Below are 21,579 nucleotides of genomic sequence, written 5' to 3'. Positions count from 1 at the left end.
TACTTAGTGCTGACAACATGACTGTGTTTTAAGATGATGTTACAACTGAAACTGAAAGAGACTTGAAAATGTGAAAAAGCTGCAAACTTCTGTCCCTTGGTTCTCCATGTCTGAGGGGATTTTTCCATTTTTATCTGTTGTCTCAGGGATATGAGCAAATTCATGCCCTATTCTAGACTTGGTTGTGATTGAGTTTTACTGTCTGCGTTCAGTCAAAGACCTTCCCCAGAAGCAATCTCTGTTTATGTAACTCTAGTGATGGGCAGGTGGGCTCAAGCCAGACTTGTGATCCAATGTAAAATCTTCCAGAGTCCACAGCCTGAAGGATTTTCTGGAGAGATATTTGTTCAAACTTATCTTTGTTCAGATGATCTCATCTTGGGCTCACCTGTTACTGATCCTCATATGACACAGAAGTAATTCTGTATAATTTGTCATTTGATGTTTCATACCCTGTTTTGGGGTAATTGTTAAAGCTACTTTAATCATTTTCCTACATTAATTATTTATTGAATAATAGCACAAATATATTTGTTTTTTTCCTCCTAATAGCACTTCATTTCACCATTTTATTTTGCAAGAATAGTTTCTCTCTGAATAAGCCCAGTGGCTCCAGATCACTTCTCTTTTGCTCCCAGCTAGTCCTTGAGAGAGAAGTGAACTGCTGCAGGATAAGGTTCTTCAAAAATCGAGTGCTACAAGTTCTGAAAAAGTTTGCAGCCTTTTCCTCCACTGGTGCCCTAGCTGATGTTGGCAGCATTTTTGGAATGTCTTAAAACAATAGAAAACAGCTTGCTTGCCTCTTGACTGACATTTTTTGGTCAGACACTTTTCAAACCAGCTGCTTTCTTAACTAGTTAAGCGTCAATGTTTGTGATGTTTGCATGCTGGTAGCAGGCTACTTTCTGGTAACAAGGCATTGCTCAGGAGCTCATTAAGCCAATGAGGTTATGCTAAATTAGCGACGCAGCTCAAACCTAAGCCTCTTTTCTAACACTTCCTGTAATTTTGTCTTAACATTTACGGGGCCCTTTGGTGCGTCTTTAACCGTTTTGTTGTTTTTTTCTCCTTCCTTCTTTCCAGAATCCTAATTGTTCAATGCCTTTTTTTCTCTGCTTCCTTCGAAGCCTCCTTCCCTGCCTGTCTCTTATTGCTTTTCTTTGTCTCCGTTCTGTCCTGCCCCCGCCTCCCCGCCACGCAGAGCTGCTGGCTCTGGGCGCGCGGCGCGTGGCTCCCCCGCGCTCCAGCGGCCCCGCGCTCCATGACTCCCGCCCCAACTCCCCATTCCGACACCACTTCATCCCCCATGCCAAAGGTAAGGAGCCAGGCCTCTCTCCAGGGAGTACCCTCCAGGCTGGAGATCTGGTAGCGCTCTGGCAGAGCTCTGAAGGCATGTCTCGGGGAGGTTGCCTATGGCTGTGTAGCTGAGCATGCCTCGAAATGTGCTGTTGCACTCAAAACTACGTTTAGAATAGACATAATGTCCTTTTTTTGGAGGAAATATGTCATTTCTAAGGGCCCTAGTTGAAGAGTCACCAAGCATTTACCTGGTAGAACTACACAGAGAAGCATTGTCATTTATTACTCAGAGCCTGTATGTGCCTAATTTAGCTTATTTCTAAAGTAGTACACAACAATCCCTTCAGCAGTTAGTTTATCAAATTTAATTATTACTGCCTCATTCTTAAAACATGCAGTGAAAATTTGATTACAGTATTGCTTGAATGAGAATAAGGTGATCAAAAATATGAAGGAGAAGAAAAAAGAGACGATATAAAGATCAATGGTAACAAGGAATTCAATCTTTGTAATTCACCTTGGCAATAATTAGGGCCCAACAAATTAAAATTAAAATCTCTAGACCTCTCCTCAGCTAGTGCAAATCAGCAGGCTCTGCTGAAGGCAGCAGCACTGCAAGGATTTACATTCTTTGAGGATCTGGTCTTTTTTTAAATTGTTTACTTTCCATGGTTTGATTTGGAGGATTCTTCTTTCACTGTGTCTGTTCAAGGAACACATTTAGCTCAATAAGCTTTTAGTTTTGTTTCTTGCTTTTTGTGAATGTGGTTTTACTCTGACTTCTATTGGACCACTTGGCTGGGCCATCTCTTCTGTTTGGGTGGAGAAGGTCACAGCTTATATCACCTACAAGAGTTCAAAAAGACAAAGCTGAGTAAATTGAACGTAGATTCCAATCTGTCACCATTGATTAATACAGATATTCATACACTGGAGATAATCAAAAGCAGTTGCAAGAAAGCTGTTGCCATGAAGTTTCAAGAAATACTAATAGATCTCAACATCATAGCTCTTTAAGCATTCAGATCACCACCACAATTTGTACTCTTGCCTTTTTTAAGATGATTTTTGATAATCTGCACTGTGCACTTTTCTACTATGTCTCTATTTTTTTAAAAATCTCACTTAAAAAGATTGGGACCCTTAAAAATAGCAATACTGCTCATTTCAGCATGCAGTTAATTCATAGTCCTTGCAATTTCAACATTTCTTTGCTGTAAATCCAAATTAATGCTCACACTCTTTCAAGTGGCATTTTCATTCTTTTTCTGTTGAGAAAATAGCTTCTTCAACAGATAAATGAGAAGAACTATTGGAAACCCATGCTTATTGTTTTCAGATTGCAAAGAATCACCTTGGCATGTAGGTCAGATATCTTTCTCAGTTATTGTTAGGAAAGGCCAAGTGGGATTGCAAGTGCTGTAGACAGAGAGGACGAGTATGGCTTTTATCAGGTATGTCCTGAAAGATGTTGTAGGAATCTTCAATTTTCTGAAGGCCTAAACAGCATTTATGTGTCATAACTCAGCCAAGCTTCTGAAAGCTCAAATTCATGTCACTGTGACAGAAGAGGCACCATGTGATCTTTTTAGTAGCTCGGCCTTTCTCACTTGTACTTTTAGCAAGAAGGTGACCTTGATGTTGGTTTGTAAGAAAGATATCACAAAATTATATCTTTTGGGTTTTTTCCCTTTAGGAGTCAGAAAATACAGATCATGTCTCAACTGCTTTGGTAAGGGGGCATGATTTCCCAGCAGCATAATGATAACTGAAGTGTCATATGACACATTACACCCATGTTATTTTGTATACTCAGGCCAGAAAAGAAGACATTATGACCAGTTTCAGTGTGTTTTCATACAGCATAAGGCTTAAAGAAGCATAATGATTAAACCTTATAAACACAGCCAGAAGTAAAGAAATTGAACAAGTGAAAGGGGCTAAACATTCCTTAGAGTGAGAGTTTGTTGATGTAACATGTATGTTGAAAATCTGGAAGAGTGTGTAATATGCATCAGTTTAAACTTCACTTAATCTAATTTGGACTCTCCATTGAATTTGGTCTTGTCTCAATAAAGCACTGTCTTTGCTATGAAAGAATCAAAACAAGTCCACAAATGAAAGAAACCCTGACCCTTCTGAATTCAGAGACAGAACCCTCATTGAGGGCCAGGATTTCATCTTGCATGCCTAGAATTTTTCAGAGGCCTTCAAGAATTTTGCAAAGCCCCTATAAGATTTCCATGTAAAAGAGTTCCAAAGCAGACATTTCCATGAGGAATCTACCCACCTTGATTTTCACAGGTTCCTTCTTTCCTTCCCTGAGGCAGGTCTTTGAAATCAAATGCTTTCTGTATCTGATAACTCTTCCCAGGGTTTTGTGGATGCGGTGAAAGTTCTGCTCTGGAAGACAGTTGTGTATTGGTTTTTCAATGATTTTCAGTTCCCTGTGTGAAATAAAGGCTACACATCTGTTCAAGAAGATATGTGATAGTTTGACAAAACCTGAACAGGAGTAAGGGTTTCAGGTACTGTGGAGCTTGTTTTCCTATGTCTACTCAGAATTAAAGCAACTAGAGTGGAACCTGACAGAAGGCTCAGCATTGGTTGCATATGGGGTTTTTGGCCTGATTCTGTGAGCTGAGCTTGGGAATCCCACAGTGAGCCCAGTGGTGAGCACTTCAGAAGGCAGCAGGGACCTGCATTACACTGGGCTGTGCGTGGGCAAGCCATTCTATTCCTGGCTGCTAGGGCAGTTTGCCTAACAAATTCAGCTATAGATAACATCTACCTGATGGAGCAAAAGGAATGGAAGAAAAAAACACCTTTGAATTTCCTTTCTGCTGTGCTCTAATGATTGATTTTTATATTAAGCTTGTTTCATTATCTCTTAACATCCCCCCACCTACACACAGACATGTTCAACTTCATGACCAGGGTGTGAGAATTAGTTCCTTCTACAGTGTTGGTGAACTGGAGTGCTCTTGTTGCTTTGGGGAGTTAAGAGTAGTTACAGCATATCTGCTGCAGCAATAGAGCCATTTCTGTGCAGGCAAGGAATTTAATGGGTTTTTGTGTAAAGCTGCAAGCAGGCTGGCATGAGGCCCTGGGAGGCAGGTACAGGCAGCCAGGAGCTCTGCTTTCCTCTGTGCATGTGCACGTTCCACAGATGTTGGCACTGCTTCCATAAATTGTGGGTGGTTTTGCAGCTGCATCCCAAGCACTTAAGCCTCCTTATGAGAGTGGCTCCTCAGGGATGGCCTAATGGGAATCTAAGTGGATGTACCATTCCTTCTTGCAGAGGTTGGAGGCAATGAGGCTGCCATCCTAGGAAGTGTAAAGGGGAGTTATTTGTTACTGCTAGCAGGAGTCATTAGGTACCCCAGGAAATAGAAGCCAACAGAGGCATCTGTAAAGCAGGATGATACCACAGTGACTGTCTGCCTGGTACTGGGTGCATTATACAGCATGTCCAGTTCTCTCTGAACAAATTATCTGTGTCCCAGATGCAAGACCAGCCAGCATACATTTATGGGTGTGAGCACACTTAGTTGTGTCTAGAGGTAGAGAGGGGTCTAAGAAGGGTTTCTTCCCTGTATTTGTAGTGTTGGTGATAGAAGCATTGCAAATCGAACATGCGCACATTTAGTCTACCAGTTCCCAACAAGTAAAATGTATTTGTGACTCTTCTGTTGAGATAAGTCCTCAGGTCAATAAATCCCTTTTGTTTTTTCTCTTTGTTGAGTATAATTGCCAAAGGAAGCAAAAAGGCAGAGTGACATGTTCTCTATAAACAGCTAACTGTATCTCAAGACATGTTAATATTGATGGGGTTTTTTCCTTATAAAACAATGTTTTTGCTGAAAAGTAACTCATAATTTCTCAGAAGAATCAAGAGGCATAAGTAAAATCAAGTGAGGTGTTTCACCATCACAATATCTCAAAGGGTGGAGAAGTAGAACACAATATTGGAATTGCTAAGTAAAGGCCCATAGATTGAGATATAAAAATAATGTTTAACTAATCATTCATGCTGCTTTTCAGAGATAGAAAACTTACTGTTACCTGGCCAGAAGCTCAGCATCACTGCACCCAGAATAGAGAACCACCATCAACACATGTGGTTGAGAGAGCATCATGTCATTTAGGGCTGAAATTCAAGTGCTAAATGTAGAATTTTGGGCATGCTTTCTTCTGGACAAATGTTGTACGGCCAAGCCCCCTGAACTGTGCATGTAATTTTTAAAACATTTGTATGCAGTGGGTTAACTTATATACTGGTTGAAGCCTCTGGAGCACATCTCAGCAAGGTTTGTAAAGGAGCTTTTTTTTCTTCCCCTTTAGTGCCTTTTAGATTGGTAGATGACTGTTCAAGTAGAAGAGGATTTATTGTGTAAATTGTAAAGAAAACTTCTTTTTTCCTTCACCCACACCTGTTTCCCCATCTCAAATAGGTAAATAGTGTGCTGAGTCTAAGGTTTTGGGGCCTCTAACAGGAGAAGGAAAAAGGCCTGAAATTTATTTTTTCTTAAGTTTTATAGCCCTTCTGTATTTGTTACCATTTCCTCCTCCATCCTCCATTTTTTTCCTGCTTTCTTAATCAATATTTCTAGGGTTTTTTAAGTCCTTATGCATACTTTAAAAATGGAAGGGACTTGCTGTCCCCCTACTTTTCACTGCTGGGGTCACCCCCCACCCACGTGAAATAAGCACCCATGTGGATGGTTTTCCTTTGTGTGAGTTTGCTCTAGTCTGAAGAACAGTACAATAAAAGAGGCAGCTGCATTTTTTCAAGGTACACACACACAGATGTGAATGGATATCTGGCTATTAAGTCTTGATCCTTGGGATCCACTGTCACGGCTGTGCAGAAGCCCTCCTTCCCTGACAAGACACAGGAATTTTCAGGGCCATTGGATTGCTGTGGTGCATTGTCAGGAGAAAAAGGGGTAGTCCCAGTAAAAGTAATCCAACAAATGGAACAAACTGTGTGTGCAAACTAGAACTAAGGTTTTTTGGTATTAGATTTCTAAATCAGCAGTGGTGAAGTATCGTCATCAGAACGAAATTTGGCATTGACAGGTTTGGAGTGGCACGAACGACGTGTGCACAGCCACCAGATTGGCTGCACCACTTTACAAATGATTTTGTCGTATCAGAATTTTCCTAAACCAATGAAAGAGTGTTTGAGGAACAGTTACGCCTTTTGATACAGGCCAAGTGACCTAACAGCTATTTTCTGTTTCTGGTTTCTGTACACTTTTGGTTTAGTGAACTGTAGTAACTGCCAGCATCTGCTTCTATCTGCTTTGGGTTTGCATATCAACTACTCTGCTCCGTGTTTGTGCCTATTAATTCCAAATATCAATCTCTGTACTAAAAAAGTCATTGCCAAGTAACTTTCCATTCTTCTTTCCTATACTGCCCATCTAATCACCAGCTACGAGCTCCTGCCTGCATGCTGTCAGAATGAGTCTGAGCTGCTCAAACCTCAACTCCAGCCTGAACATGAATTTTTGTCTCTGCAGGAATATCGGGGGTGGGGGGGGAGAAAGTCACCAGGCCTACTACCAGTTCTCCTTATTATTTGTATTTATACTTTTGTTTCGACTTCTTTTCTCCCTGGAAGTTTTGATTCCACCAGTTTTGTTTGGGTTTGACTGGGCTTGCTTTTTTTTTTTAAATTGCTCTCCCTCTTCTCATTTTGTTTTCTCCATTCTTTCATTGGAGGCAATGAGCCGTCCAGCGGTCGGAACTCCCCTGTCCCCTATCGGCCTGACAGTCGCCCTCTCACTCCAACTTACGCTCAGGCCCCTAAACATTTCCATGTTCCAGGTAGGAGCTGGCACTGTGTGTGTCTCGCTGTCCTGTCACAGTGTAGAATGTAGCCTTTGTAAATTCTGTCTTGTCTCCATCGTTTCACGCCGTTTACCATGGGTTGCACCCTCAGGATTTGGAACTGCTTCTTAAGGCTTAAGTGCCTTAAGAAACATAGAGGTTTATTGTGATTTTTGCCTATTCTTTGGGTCAGGTGTTTCACTCTTAGAATGCTTAATTTTTCAGGGTAGGTTGATGACCTCTGAGCTGTATAGAAACCATGTAGAGCTTGATTTTTCTCCCAGTTGCACCAGCTGAGCACCAGCATAGCTCTGCTAATTTTGGAGGAGTTGGTTTTGATTCACATGCAGAAAAGAGGTGGCCAGTGAGACATTACATATATTGTTCATTCAGATTGTTGTGGCTTGTTTCAGTCTTGAACAATTCTAGTTTAGTGTCCCTTTCTTTTTAAAGCAGGTGAGGTTGTTTCTTGTTCTGTGCAATGGCTTGGTGTTCTCAGAGAGGCCTGCAGATCCACAAGGATATGTGTGCCTTAGGATGTCCTTTCTATAGAGAGCAGTCCCTGTTTTGAAGTGAGCTCCACAGTTGTTCCAGCATCTGAGAAGACCATGTGTCCTGGATTTTGATGGGATGAGCTGTGTGTCCCTAGGGTTTGGACATGGATCTGGCTGCTCCAGGACTAGCTGAAAGCCTTGTTCTGTCCAGTTATTTTCAGATTCCCTTCAGCCTGGTGTTCCTCCTCACTGCCAGAGGTTACTTCCCTCCCTCCTCTCCTCAGATCTGGCAGATAAACAGTTTGTGCACACCCCCTTTCAGTCAGGGTGACCTGGCTTGGCTGAGGTCGGCTCTTTTAACCGCTTAAGTTCACCTGGCTCTCGGTGCCTCACCTAAACTCAAGCCTAACTGCATGAATAGCTGTGAGGAATGACCTGGAGCATGGTGTGGGAGCTCTCCTTGCTGGCTGGGGCTGTGCAGCCATGGAAGGAGCTGTGCTGCCATCCTCCCTGGAGCTTTCTGGTGTCCTTGTGCACCAAAGGACTGCATGACTGCCCTTGTAATGTTCATACCTGTTTGCTGGTCAAGTGGCCATAACAGATCCCACACAGCAATGAAATGCCACAGCCTTGTGTGCAATGAGTTTGCCTGTTTGTTTAAGGATGTAGGGTTCTGCAGAGTAAGATTTGCCTCTGTTTCAATAGATTTTTAAGTTTAACTTTCCTTACCACCAAAGGCAAAGTTGTCTCCTATAACACTTTAATTGGATCTGTGATACAGCACGTGTTTCTGAAATTCCTTTTCATCTTTCACTCTAATGTAATTGAAAACTTTTTTCAGGCAGCATAAAGTAGCAAAATGAGTTTCTGACATTAATTTTCTAGCTCCCTGTAGCTCAATTTGCTCTTCTAATAAGATTTTGGCACATTTTTCCAGTATAGTGCTGATTTTGGATTAGCTTTTGTATTTGTAGCTGTGCTGAATGCACAAAATGTTGGCTCGGGTGGGAAGGTAGTTTAGAACAAAATGGTTCCTGTCTTAGATTATTATTTGGAAAAATATGGTATCATTTAGACATGCTGTAGATTTTACTGCATTAGAGTTCTGGGAAGTGTTTTTATTCTGATTTACATAGGTAATATACAATATGGTGGGCCTTGTGTAAAAAAATTACAGAAAAAAGAAAGAAAATCTGTTCTTATGGCATGAGAATTAGTAGCATATCAGTGAACACTGCATAAAGAATCCCTTTGACTCACTGAAGTGTGGCTGTTGTTGCCTGCTCAAAGCAGTGTCCTAGGGTGGCTATTTTGTTCTCTGGATTTTGAAGTGAATTGTAGGCTTACTGCATTCTCCTCTGTTCAATCCAGCCAGTCAGTTGGAAAGAAAATAGAGCTGTTCTGACTGAAGCACAATTTCCCACAAAAGTTATTTGGGGTAGTTTTCCCCAAATGGCTTGTATCTTCACCATTGAAATGTCTTGCCTGCTTACATTTCTTCTCTTTTATCCCACTTTAAAATTGATGGTTCATGAGTTGATGCATCCACATGTTACAGAATCAGCTCCAAAGGACTTCATACCACATGTCTTTGACTTTTCACTTGTTGTTATGTTTTCTTTAAATAATCTGATTTTGTATAATACCTAGAAAGAGCTTTCTGGCTTTTTCTTGTGCTACATCCTTGATTTGGTATATCTATTGTTTTAGTGGTTGAGGTATCTTTATGTACAATTGAAGTAGCTTTCAAATTCCCTTTTTTCTGTTTCTTAATATCACAGATCAAGGTGTCAACATTTACAGGAAACCGCCCATCTACAAACAACACGGTAAATGACCTTTCCCTTTTTATTTCAAAGTTGGAGTGTCAACTGAATTAAAAACTGTGCAGTTAGTGAAAAGCATTCAGTTTTTACTTTGCAAGCATAAAAATTTAGTAGTCTACGCTTGAAGCGGCTGTAATTGCATGTCCTGGAAAGTGATTATGTTTTAAAGCCTGTTGTTTCATTTGGATTATATGGTTTAATCTTGCCATGTGGATATTAATGGCAAAATTGCTGAGATTTTGCTGTTTGCATTATGATACCGTCCAGCATTTCTCTTCTTTAAGCTTTTATTTTAAGAGTACAGGTAGTAGTCATGTTAAAATGAATTAACAACAGACTGATCTCTGACAGGGACTTCACAAAATATCCTTATTTTAAACAGATACAGTACAATAATTTATTTCAGCAGCAAAGATGAACATGTTATAATCAGACAGGAATTACGAATGTACCTGTAATGTGGCTTTAAATAAGAAGATATTATAGGTGACTTATCACTGACAAGGCTAATTTGACTCTCAGCCCTGTGATGCAGCTCAGGTAGTTCGTTGTACTTGTTTTTCCAGGTGTTTGGGTTCTGAGTTGGACAGCAGTGTTAGTGCTCTAAGCTTTTTGGTGTTGGTGTTGTCATAGTAAGTCTGAAATTTCAATGCTGGCAGAAGCCCACAGCCATGCCTGTCTTTAGTCCTATAGGGGAAGGCTGCATTATAAAGGAGTGTGTTCACTCTTATAAGGAGCATTATAAAGCAATCATCATAAAGGAGTGTGTTCACTCTTCCCCTCCTGTTGTAAATAGAAAGCTGAGCATAAGAGATGGATTTTATTTACCTCAGTGAAAGACAGATGACTCCACTATTTGTAGACTCTGAATTTTCATCCTTTTGCAGATGTTTTATCCAGTGAAATGTATTTAAGGTTAAGTAGCACATCAGCAGCACTGCAGGGCTTAGATGAGCAGTTGTCTGAGAGCCATTGAGCTGGGGTGAGCAGGAGAGCCCACAAGTCCATGTAGTCAGGAGTGAGCACTGCAGATTGCACTGCTCTGGTATCACATCAGGGTCTTCCCCTTTTTCTTTTTTAAGTTTCAAATCATATGATTATTTTGAAAAAAAAAAAGTCTTAACACTGTTTCTGTTTATTTTTATGGTTTTAATGTATCTCCTCACCTCCCATTAACATGTGAATGTTTAACCACTGACATCACCAATTCTAATACGTAAGTACTGTTTGAGGTCATGCTTCTGTAAACTCTGACCAGCTTCCTCCATGCCTGCAGTTATGCTTAAGAGTTTCCCAATCATCAGCTGCTTAGAATTCCCAATGATATCTAACACTGACATTGCTTAACTACCAGGAACGTGTTGGATGAGCAGCACAGTGCATCACTTTGTTAAAAGATGTCTTTCTGTTTAAAAAAGAAAAAAGAGAAAAGAAAAGAAAATTCTGGAACCATTACCACTAGTACAATAGCCTCATATAAGCAAAGGTGATTTAAGCTAATGTTTTCCAGCTCAGACCTAGTTAAGGTTGGGTTTAATGTACACTGAATCCTGTTAGATTATTTTAATTTTTTAATGTCAAGAAGAGAAAGCCATAATGCACATTCTCACATGCTTTGGAATGTGAGGCTTTTTTAAGGCTTTGTCTTAAAATGGAATTTAAGTGGAAGCCCCACTATCAAGCTCTTTTTTTGGTGAGGGTCAATGCTTTGCAAGTGCCTTGCCCTGCCAAGTTGATCTTAATGGAGTTTAGTATTTATTAATAAGTTCAAATCTGCTTTTACTACTGCATGCTCTAAGCAAGGGCATGCAACACAAAAAAAATCCCCTAGTTAAACATATTTGTTTCAGGTTTCTTTTCTTCTTTGTTCTGCAGCTTTTCACAGATGAAGTAATTAGCATCAGTAGTGTTCAGATTTATACTGTTACTCTAATCTATTAGTTTGCTTCCCATAGAGGGAAAACTTATTAGTACATAAATCTGAGTTCATATTCATAAATAATCAGCTGTCCTTAGGAGATATTGGCAAACACTGTTAGGCAGCATTTTCTCACTCTTGCATAATCATTCTTACACTGTGAAACTCAAGTAAAATCCAAAGCTGATTTGGGGTTATCTTTGGGGTGGGGATGCGGGAGGAGAGGAAGCTTTGATTCCAATCTGTTGGCAAGAAAAAGTCATTGCTTTGCTTCAAGCTGCAGTTGGAAAAGCAAAACATGAAAATGTTTGCTTTTGAAAACTAACTTTGTTGTGAAGTATAAAATTTTGCCAAAATAAAGCTGACCTTTGCTGCAGATCATTACATAGCTAAGTTCCCTGATTGCCATCTAGATGCAGCTGCCTTGGCAGCACAGAGCAAGTCCTCCGAGGATATCATCAAGTCCTCCAAGTTCCCAGCAGCTCATGCACCAGCACCCAACGAGATACCAAAGATTGAGACTGAGCACTGGCCAGGCCCTCCCTCCCTGGCTGCCGTAGGTATGCAAACACAAACCGTTCATCTCTGCGGCTCCAAAGGTACTGGTGAGCAGGGGACACGGACAGTGCAGCTGCCAAAACGTGCAGGAAATAGGTGTCCACTCCAGATGCTCACCACAAAGTGTAGTTCTGGTGAGACTATTCAGTGGCTAAAATTGTTGAATTGCACTGAGTAGAATAGGTTTTGCTAAAGGACTTTATCACACAGATATTAAGCTAATTTTTTGAACTCTAATGCGATAGTTTAAAAGGTGTGGTGTGTCACACAATCCTGACTTCTTTCAGCTATGCTATTTAATCTTTTAGTCCAAAGCTAATAGCAAAAATTCCACAGAAAACATGATTGTTTCCAACCACATGACTAATTTCATGGCAAGAAGCAACAACTGAATTGGAACAATTAACAGACTAAATAATTTCTGATTTTCAGAGTTACTGTTTCTACAGACTTTGTATTTTTCTTTTGTGTTATTGCACTACATAATTTCTCTTCTTTAATCCATATGCATCATCAATTTAATTTTTTTCTTTGTATTTTTTCCCCCTGTTGTGTTTTTATTGACCCCTGTAGCATAAAATAAGCAATCTAGCCTGGTTCATTCCTGAAGTCATGTCTGAAGCACTGAGGTGTTGTTTGTTTCAGGTCTCTGTGAGGGAATGTATGGCTTTCATAACAGTGGGATCTTCACAGAAGTTCTGGGAGAGGAGATACAGGGTGGGAGAGCCCAGAGACCAACTGAAGGGGCTGCACATGCAGCAGCAGCAGCTTTTTGAAAATGTCCTTTAGTTGGGATTGCAACCTGACAAACATGTAGAGTCCCTGAGTCACAGGAATAACATCAATGTACTTGAAGCTCTGTCATCTACATACTTGAAATGTCTACATTAAACACTTGAGTTTGTCAGCACAGTTGGTAAATAACTATGTCAGATAAAGCCCTGTGCAGGAAAAAATAGAAAATATTGCTGTCTAAATGCTTGCAGCAATAGCACATCCTATGTGTTCATGGAATTGTCCTGGCATTCGTACTGGATTATTTCTTGAGAATATTCAAGAAAATAAAAATTATTCAATAAAAACTAAGGAACTAAAATGTAGAACACCTGTGCCTTAATTTATTTTAGCTTTATCCAATGGATCAAATTAGTTTACTTCATTTTAGACTAAAACAAATGCCTTGTTTTTTTCAAATATGAGCGTTCATTTAGGAGACTAATGTAGTTTAATTTTTCATTTGAAATGTTAATTCAGATATGCTTCTCTGAGTCTAGATAAAAGAGTAAATGTAAATAGGATTTTAGGTTTTCAGTTGTGTTGCAAGGTTTTCTGCTGGTGTTATTAAACCCTACGTTTCCAGAACCAGCAGTGTGAGCTCCTTTCTGAATTAGGGTCAATCGTGACTTTTGTATCCAGGACCATTGCTTGGTTTGGAACTTGTGTGTAATCTAAGATCTTGTTTAGTTTATAACAAGCCTGATAACTATAGGGCAGGCTACCCAAATGAGTTTTATTAAGAAGGAATTTTGAAAAAGTCTTTTGACTTTGTGAGGAATACTGCTTTGTTTATTCAGCAAATCAAACTGACCAGTTTTGTGAAGTAGCATTGAAATCTTCGAGCTGCAGTTGAAGTGATGCACAAAGCTCTCTCTGTGCTGTGGTTTTGTGGAAGCAGGAGCTGACATGAGGCGCAGATCAAGCGGAAGGGAGGAAGACGATGAGGAGCTGCAGAGACGCCGGCAGTTGCAGGAGGAGCAGCTCATGAAGGTGGTTATAAGCTTGTCCTCATGCTGTTTCTGAGCACCATACAAAAAGTGCTCCTTTGCTTTCTGTAAGCAATTCCTACCACTGTCTTGGTCAGCTTTATTCTATTGAGATGTCTTTTTTAATTGCCATTTGTAGCTCAACTCTGGTCTGGGACAGTTGATATTGAAGGAAGAGATGGAGAAGGAGAGTCGCGGTAGGTCAGCCCTTTCTGCCAGTCGTTACAATTCTCCAGGTAATTCATGGAGGCAATAAAGCAAATCATGACAATGGGTACTAAACACAGAATACACATAGCAAGTAGAATACACATCTCAAGTAGTGTCCGAGAAGAGAGACAGCTGGGAAAGCTGCTTGATATGTGTTTATGTGGTGATCTGCCCTGAAAGAGTGACCTGGTTCATCACCTGGTTTTGGTGAGGGGAGGAATGTCATGGGGTTTTTTTCAACTAGAAGAAATACGAGGCTGAGGATTTTCAGGCAATTCTGAGGAGAGAGCTGCTTTAAGATAGATGAGGAGTGGGGTGAAGTGTTCGGTGACTATGGCATCACACACAACGCTAACAGGCTGGGTTATTAAATTACTGCAACACATTTTGTTTACACTGGTGGTTCCTATCCCTGCTTAGTCTCTTCTCCCAGGGAAAGATATTCAGCATTATTGACCAAGGGGGTGCATATTCCAAACAAGGCCAGTGTTTTGTCCTGGGCTGACATTTTAACTGGGTGTATTTTGTTCCAAAGTAAAAGCACAAAAGCTAACTTAGGTTAATGACTTAGATTCTTTGCCTCATTGCACATTTTGATGTATGGCTGTGGCCTTCTCACATCTCCAGAGAAGAGTTTGAGGGTTTTATTTTACTCATTCACCAGCCATTGTAACCTGAAAGCAGTACTTTGAGCCAAGAAGAGACAAGATGAGTCTCTCTGGAGTCATCCACTGGAGCAGTTGCCAAGCAAACTAAGATTTCCTTGTGTTCCCTGTTTTATAAGTGTATTGCCTTGATGGCCTTGGAGAGGATTCCTGTGGCTCTCACTCACTGTCTTTAATTTTTATGGGGCCAGAGTCTACCTGCTCAACTCAGAGCTTATGGTTTTTTAAATAACCTTAGCACAGGTTAAAGAACTTCTTTATTTGAGATGTGTCCATCCCTCTTCGCAGGGATAATCAGTGCCGTCATCAATTCCCTTTTGGAATCAGGGGTGATGACAAAGCAGATGCTATGGATGATCCATGAGTACTATTTTCAATCCAGGGAGACCACCTTGATTTTGAACCTGGAAAAATCAGTGTCCCTTATTAATGGCCTGCCACCATGACATGATAAAGCTGTTCATAACTTACAGAATGTGGGGAAGTTTGTGTTGAGTTTGGGACTGAGTTTATTAAAGTCAGTGTGTCTCAGTTGTGTGGATGCTTTTCTCTTTTAACTGTGTATTTTGTACTAGGTGATTCCTCAAGTGCTGTAGTTATTTCGTTTCCATGGGATTTTTCCAGTAAAATATTTTCCCTTCCTCATTCAACAGCACATGCTTCAGCCTCCAAAACCTCTTCTCTCCCTGGGTATGGAAAAAATGGACTTCACAGGGTAAGAAGATGGTGATTTTGAGAAGTGAAAGGTGGCTTTAATTATCCGTGGTATTTATTTCCATATCAGTTGTATTGGATTTTCAGCTTGATAAGTGCTTCTTATAAAACCACCTGAAGTCAGACCAATCCTATTTTCCCCTCCCACAAACTACTTTGTTAAAAAATCAAGAAAGCAAAGGAAGAAATGTTGTAAAATTGAGGGAGAAATAAAAAAATTAAAGCAATTTATTTCTCCCCATATACCAACCTGCTTGTAAAGTCTTGAAGTGTGAATTTATGTTCTGTTCCTCTTTTTCTGTTACAGCCAGTCTCCACGGATTTTGGTCAGTACAACAGTTATGGGGATGTGAGTGGTGCTGTTAGAGGTGAGGATGAGGAGCCTTTAAAGTCTATTAATAATAAATGTAAAAGTGAAATGATGTTTGATCATTTCTGCTGTTCTATATTAAGGCTGTGGATGTGATTACTTTGTATTTGCTCAGTATTTTTTAATTTTCTCTGGCAAACTCAATTAACTCAAAGGACTTCAAATGCCTGTTAAAATGTTTGGGTTTTTTTGTTAAATTTGTTATGTGGAACTGATCCTTGTCCATACTTTTGCATTGAGTCAAATGGAAAGCAAATAACGTGTGCATTATCGGGAATATGAACTGAGTTCTGTGGGTTTTGTGTTTTCTTTCTCTGAAAATTACCATCCACTGTGCAGTCTGAATCAATGTGCCACAGTGAAGAAAGGGAGATAATGCCCTCTAATAATTGCTGCTCATGATCTTCATTATGACTTTGAGCTGGATGTGGTACCAGTTAGTGCCAAATACAAATTGACAATAATATTTATTAAAGTTAACAAAACTTGGAGAGTTAATGAAAAGAAGTGCAATACATGGAGTGTTTGACTCTACAAACTAAATCCAAAATTAGAAATGTTGCTGGCTTTAGAGAATCAGATGGGATTTTGGAAAAATCAGGTAGACCAGAAAACAGAGAAGGATTCTCTGGTAGATTGTGACTGATTCCTGTCCTTCCACACTCTAAAACTGATGAGGTTTCTCTTTTGCTTTTCAGATTTCCAGGTAGAGTACGGGTTTTCATCAATCAACTGACAGCAGAACCTAAAGCAGCTTCTTGTTCAACTCTGAATTTCTGCTACAGGGAAGGGTTTCTTAAGACAATAGCTTTGATTTTCCTGCATGTTTAAGCATAATCACCAATGTAGATCCTTACAACAAAAAACAGGCACAGCCTCGGATTCCTCCTTGTTATCTCCCCAGAGCTGAGCTGAGATAGCTCACACCTGTTCTGTGACTTGCTCTGTAAAATCCACTGTCTGTTCCTGAATGAGTTATCTGTAACAGCCTTCTCTGGACACCCGAGGGTGGATTTATTTCCAGCCTCTCTAGTACTGACCTCAGAGACACATAGTCTCTTCTGGAGGAAATTTTCTCTCATACCAGGAGCTTTGAATTCCTCAATTTTACCCTGGAATTTGCTCTCCAGACAAGATGGCTGATCAGTACTTTCCTACAGTGCTGCCATCCCAGATGAGCCATAAAGAAGTGTGCTTGCAAATAGAAACCTTTTTACTTCAATTACTGCCTGCAGGTTTTTTTTTTTCAGTTTGAATCTGCCTGGCTCCTCAGCACAATCACAATATGAAATGGCAATTTAAGAAATTGTTTAATTACTTGGATAATTTTGTCAAGGGTATATTAAAATCATAATGGTTGGAAAGAGAATGAGATTATGGGAGGGGAGCAGAGCTGTCCATGTATTGTGCTCCAAATGTTATTTCCTTAGATGTAGTACCTGTGTCAAAACAGCACATTTTTACCCTATGCCTGTTTGTGTTCAAAGTAAAAATTACCCACTGTAGAGACAAAAAAAAAAAAAAAAAAAAAAAAAAAAAAATCCCTCAGCTGATACAGTAAATTTCAAGAGGGGAAGCTCAGAGGTGCAAGAGTGCTTTCTGTGCTGTTGGGTGGGATCTGAATTAATGCTAGGGAAGAACTAGGGAAGAACATCACCTTGTCACTGGGGTGGGAGAGGGACCACCTCTCTCTTGGGGTGCCCCTGGAAAGTGGTGCTGGTCAGCTCAGGGTGGGGCTGTCACCAGCCTGAGCAGGGACAGGAGCTGTGGTGGCTGAGGGGACTGAAGGATCCCTGTGCCTGCCTCAGAGGAGTAGTGCACAGTAGCCATGGCAATGATTGCAATAGTAAGACCAAGAATTAAGACTTGAAGGAAGTCTCAGGGCAAATTCACCTTTGTCTTCACCACTGCTTGAGTGCCTTTACCCTCTGTGTGTGTAACCTTTGTGTCTGATGTGTACCTGTATCCGATGCAGTCCCTCCCGGATGGTCATGTCCCTGGAATGAGAATGGACAGAGGAGTATCTATGCCTAACATGTTGGAGCCAAAGGCAAGTGCAGATGTTATTCACTTTTCCTTCAAGACATTGAAGGTTTTACTGTGAAATGTGGATAAAATATGGGAGATGTCTCAGTTCCCTTGTTTTCTTTCACCTCACCTCAGTCCCTGCTCCTGATGTGCCAAACCTCTTCCTTTGTTCTGGACTGTGCTCTGCAGGTGTCAGTGCTCAGGCAAGCTGAGGGCAGCCCAGCTGTGATCCCTGGGCTGAGGAAGCTTTTCTAGGGACAAAGTGACAGATGTGGAATGTGCTCCATTGCTGGTTCTCTGCCAGGCTTTCACCAGCCTGGGAAGGTCTCAGATCTGTCCAGTTTGAGAAGTGCTGCAGAATATTGTGGCTCACCACACACTGTTGAGGCTGTCTTAATTCCAAAGATTATGAGAAATCTTTGACTGGAAGCAATGTGTCTGTCTGGGTCTGTTCCTCAACTCTCAGCACTGTTAACCTGAGACCTGCCCATAGTGTTGAATTCCCTATATGAGAAACTCTTCAGGAGATTTATTGGAAAAAGAGACAAACTCTGCTAATTATAATTTAAGATACAAATTAAAATGCTTTTACAGCTATGTCTAAAGATTCCTGAGTCAAAAATGAATATAATATATGGAGAAAATTCAACCAGGGCTGTGTTTTAAATCTTTCAACTTTATTGCTGGTGAACCTTCCATGAAATCATGATTTTGCCAAAGTTACTAGGATCAGAATCTCTGCAGTTAAGTGAGGAGCTCACTTTGCAAACCAGATAACTTCTTGTGCTTCCGAGTCACCTCCAGGCAAACTGTACAAGGCAATAACCCTAGCTTTACAAGCTGAGACCCCAGTGCACTGTGCAGTTACAAGTGGGTTTATATATTATATAAATAAGATTGTGGGGACTCCTAAGATGCTACTTTTTATTCCAAATAATTTGTCTTTCAGTGCAATAGAAATTCTTGCAATCACCACTGCTGTTGATGTACCCAGTGATTTGGGATGCTATTTGGGTGACAAATTCTGTCAGTATTATTAATGACAAATTCAATGATTCTTTATTAATGGCTATTTTAATGATAAAATTTAGGAAATTTCCTGAGATGATAGATCACTTTCTGTTGCTATTTATAAAGGTGGTGCCAGACCCTCAGGATGTGTGAATTGGCACTGTTATTATTCATGTCTGTTGTCCAACACTAACTTACACCTGCTAAAATAAAATAAGCCAATTCAGAGTCAGCATGAAATATATGAAAAGTAAATATTAACAATTCTAATAATGACCAGATATTACCAAATGTTTCTCCAGAAAGGACAGAATTTGTGCATCTTGCTAGCCCAGATTTAGACATGCCTTTTTGTGAATATTTAAATATAAAATGTACTTACGACTGTAGATCTTGACTTAAACTCTGCCTGTTTAAATATGAAAAATTACATTTTAGTTTCCTATATGCTGTTTATAGTAGCCATATCCAGTACCAAACATAAAAAATGTAATTCCAGGTATAGACTTAACTGTACAATTGTGACAATGTCAGAATCTCATGAGAATCATATCTCACAATTGGTATGTAAGCACACGTTATTTAAATTATTATTACTTACAATAAAATCAGTGGTGTGTTCATTGATGCCTGAATGTTATTTGTTATGTTTTTGAAAAGTTCATTGGGATAATTGTTAACAATGGAATGAACTTAATTGCTGAGTACTGCACAAAAGTTGATTAAGTCAAACTTCTTCAGATGTTGAAATAACATAATTAATAGCATTTAATAATAGCTCAGCTCTCTCCAGGATATTTTTGGTGGTCTCACTCATGTTCCCAGTGGGCACCTAAGACAAGACCCATAAATGACAGTAAAGGCTGAGCCAGTTGCCACTGAAGTTTCCAGAAAAACTTCACTGACTTGAGTAGGGTTGTATGAGGGGTCTGGGGATGCTGCTTTCCTACAGACACGTGCAGTGGGAAGGGCTCTAGAGATGCTCTGGCAGACAGAACACGAGCTCTCCTAAGTCATTCTGGGCATGGAAGTATCTATCAGAGGGAAAAAAAAAAAAAAAAAAAATTAGAACACAGTTTTATTTGCCAGGGATGATTCCAGAAACTGATTTTAGTAAATCCTTTAGAAATCCTTTCCAAGCAGCACTGTTTCTGTTAGTTGTTTGAATTCTTTGACTACCCAAAAAGGCAAGGAAAACCATGTGGTAAATTCTACTGAATGCACTAATTAATAGTTTGCTTATTTTATGTAATTCCATGATTTTAAAGCCCACTCACTGTCAGTCCTTAGGGCTGTGCACACTCTGGCAACCATTAGTTAGACCAATGAATGACAAATGCAATTACGTCAATAAATTTACACATTGATGGATGAGGAAATACATTGTCTAGAAAGGACACTGCCTGACCAAAGCCAGCTGATGTGTTATATACAGCATAAAAATTGTGGTTTTACAGTGGGAGGTAGTTCAGTGCTAAACAAGTTCTGGATCTGTTCAGATCATCTTGTTTTCCATACAACTTTAAGAAAAGAAGGATAAGAAAGAAAAATAACACAAAACTGATATTTGCTTTGAAAAAGAAAACAAAAAATTGTGTGTTTATGAAAATGACACACATTTTGTTCTGTCTGCTTTAGACTATAAATATAAATATCTCTTTTTCCCCCTTTTTATACGTTGTTAACAGATTTTTCCATATGAAATACTCATGGTGACCAACAGAGGGCGAAATAAAATACTAAAAGATGTAGACAGAACCAGGCTGGAGGTAAGAGAAGCAAGTTCCTAAATGCTCTTTCCTGCTAAAGTTGTTTGTTGTTTGTGAAAGCTGAAACACTGAAATGTGAGTCCCGAGAAATGTGGGAAGATCTCTCAGCACTAATCAGGGAAAGAGGAATCAGACATTGGGAGGCAGCAGCTGCATCTCCTCAAACAATCTCCCACATTTCTGTCTCCCTGCTCATAGACTGAGCTTCTCACAATCCCCTTCTGTTTTCAGGCCTTTCATTATATACTTGTAGATTTGCTAAAAGCCCAAAATTGCACAAGCTTCATGAGATCCAGACTGGAATGGAGCAATACTTTGTTCTTGGACCATCTCTTAGCTAAGAGTCAGTGTCAGCCATCCTTGAGGACCAAAAGTCTTAACTTTCGTTAACTCATCTTGAGTCTGTGACTTAGTTACAAGACTGGCTGATATCCAAAAATATGAGGATCTAAATCTCTGCCAACAAACAAATATAGTTTACAACTTTGTGGATTAGGAAGACTTAAGCAGCCCAGTGGAATGCTGGGGGAACTTAAGTCATTTGTAGTCAGTTAATCTTCTGTGGAGATGAATGGAAGGAGCCACAAAAATGTGGTCAGTTTGGGCAACAATTTGGGTTTATGCCCATGTTTATTATTAGATATGTGGTCACTAATCAGAATTCAGTGCTGTGTTAGATTAGTGCCACGGGGAGACACGTTCCCCATCCAGTGCACTGTAAAGTGGCTGAATGAGAAGTAACTTTTGCACAGGACAGCACCAAAAAGTGATTCATTAGCAGCAGAGAGGTGTGCTGGACAGTTAGCCAGGCCAGACATCTTCCTTCTCAGAACATGGAGCACGTCAAGCTGCAGGCCCTCTGCAAAGCACTCCTAAAATCCCACGCTCTTGTTTGGATTTCCAAAAGCAGAGGTGACTTGCTAAAGCCTGGGACAGGGGTGTGCAGGAGCTGGTCCTGTTCTCTGGTCTGTCACTGCCTTTTGGATGGCTTCAGACCAATCATTTCTCTGTCTCTTGCTTATTCAGCAAGTGAAATATTCCCTGAGTGGTTCCTTGGGCACACAAGTCCACGAGGACTTGGATACGCGTATTGCCAAAGCATTATTTTTTCTAGCA

At 40.2% G+C, this 21,579-nt stretch overlaps 1 protein-coding gene across 12 annotated transcripts in view; it reads left to right on the top strand.

The window, feature by feature from the left end:
* The window catches only part of ABLIM1 (actin binding LIM protein 1), a 190,992-nt gene that overhangs the window by 163,147 nt on the left and 6,266 nt on the right, over positions 1-21,579 (top strand). For 6 of the 12 annotated variants that reach the window (XM_072931284.1, XM_072931287.1, XM_072931285.1 and 3 more), the window contains 8 exons: positions 7,030-7,134; positions 9,413-9,460; positions 11,789-11,935; positions 13,609-13,700; positions 13,836-13,932; positions 15,225-15,286; positions 15,593-15,653; positions 16,354-19,317. In XM_072931284.1, coding sequence (XP_072787385.1) covers positions 7,030-7,134; positions 9,413-9,460; positions 11,789-11,935; positions 13,609-13,700; positions 13,836-13,932; positions 15,225-15,286; positions 15,593-15,653; positions 16,354-16,391 — 650 coding nt within the window. In that variant the 3' untranslated portion in view covers positions 16,392-19,317. Of the gene's footprint in view, positions 1-1,201; positions 7,135-9,412; positions 9,461-11,788; positions 11,936-13,608; positions 13,701-13,835; positions 13,933-15,224; positions 15,287-15,592; positions 15,654-16,353; positions 19,318-20,382; positions 20,464-21,579 lie in introns of those variants that run through there. The other 6 variants (XM_030276482.4, XM_030276481.4, XM_072931283.1 and 3 more) reach the window with 6 other exon arrangements.

The sequence above is a fragment of the Taeniopygia guttata genome, chromosome 6 (assembly GCF_048771995.1).
Source record: "Taeniopygia guttata chromosome 6, bTaeGut7.mat, whole genome shotgun sequence".
NCBI lineage: Eukaryota > Metazoa > Chordata > Aves > Passeriformes > Estrildidae > Taeniopygia > Taeniopygia guttata.
Note: the sequence above shows the minus strand (reverse complement) of the source record. Positions and strands in the feature narration are given on the sequence as shown.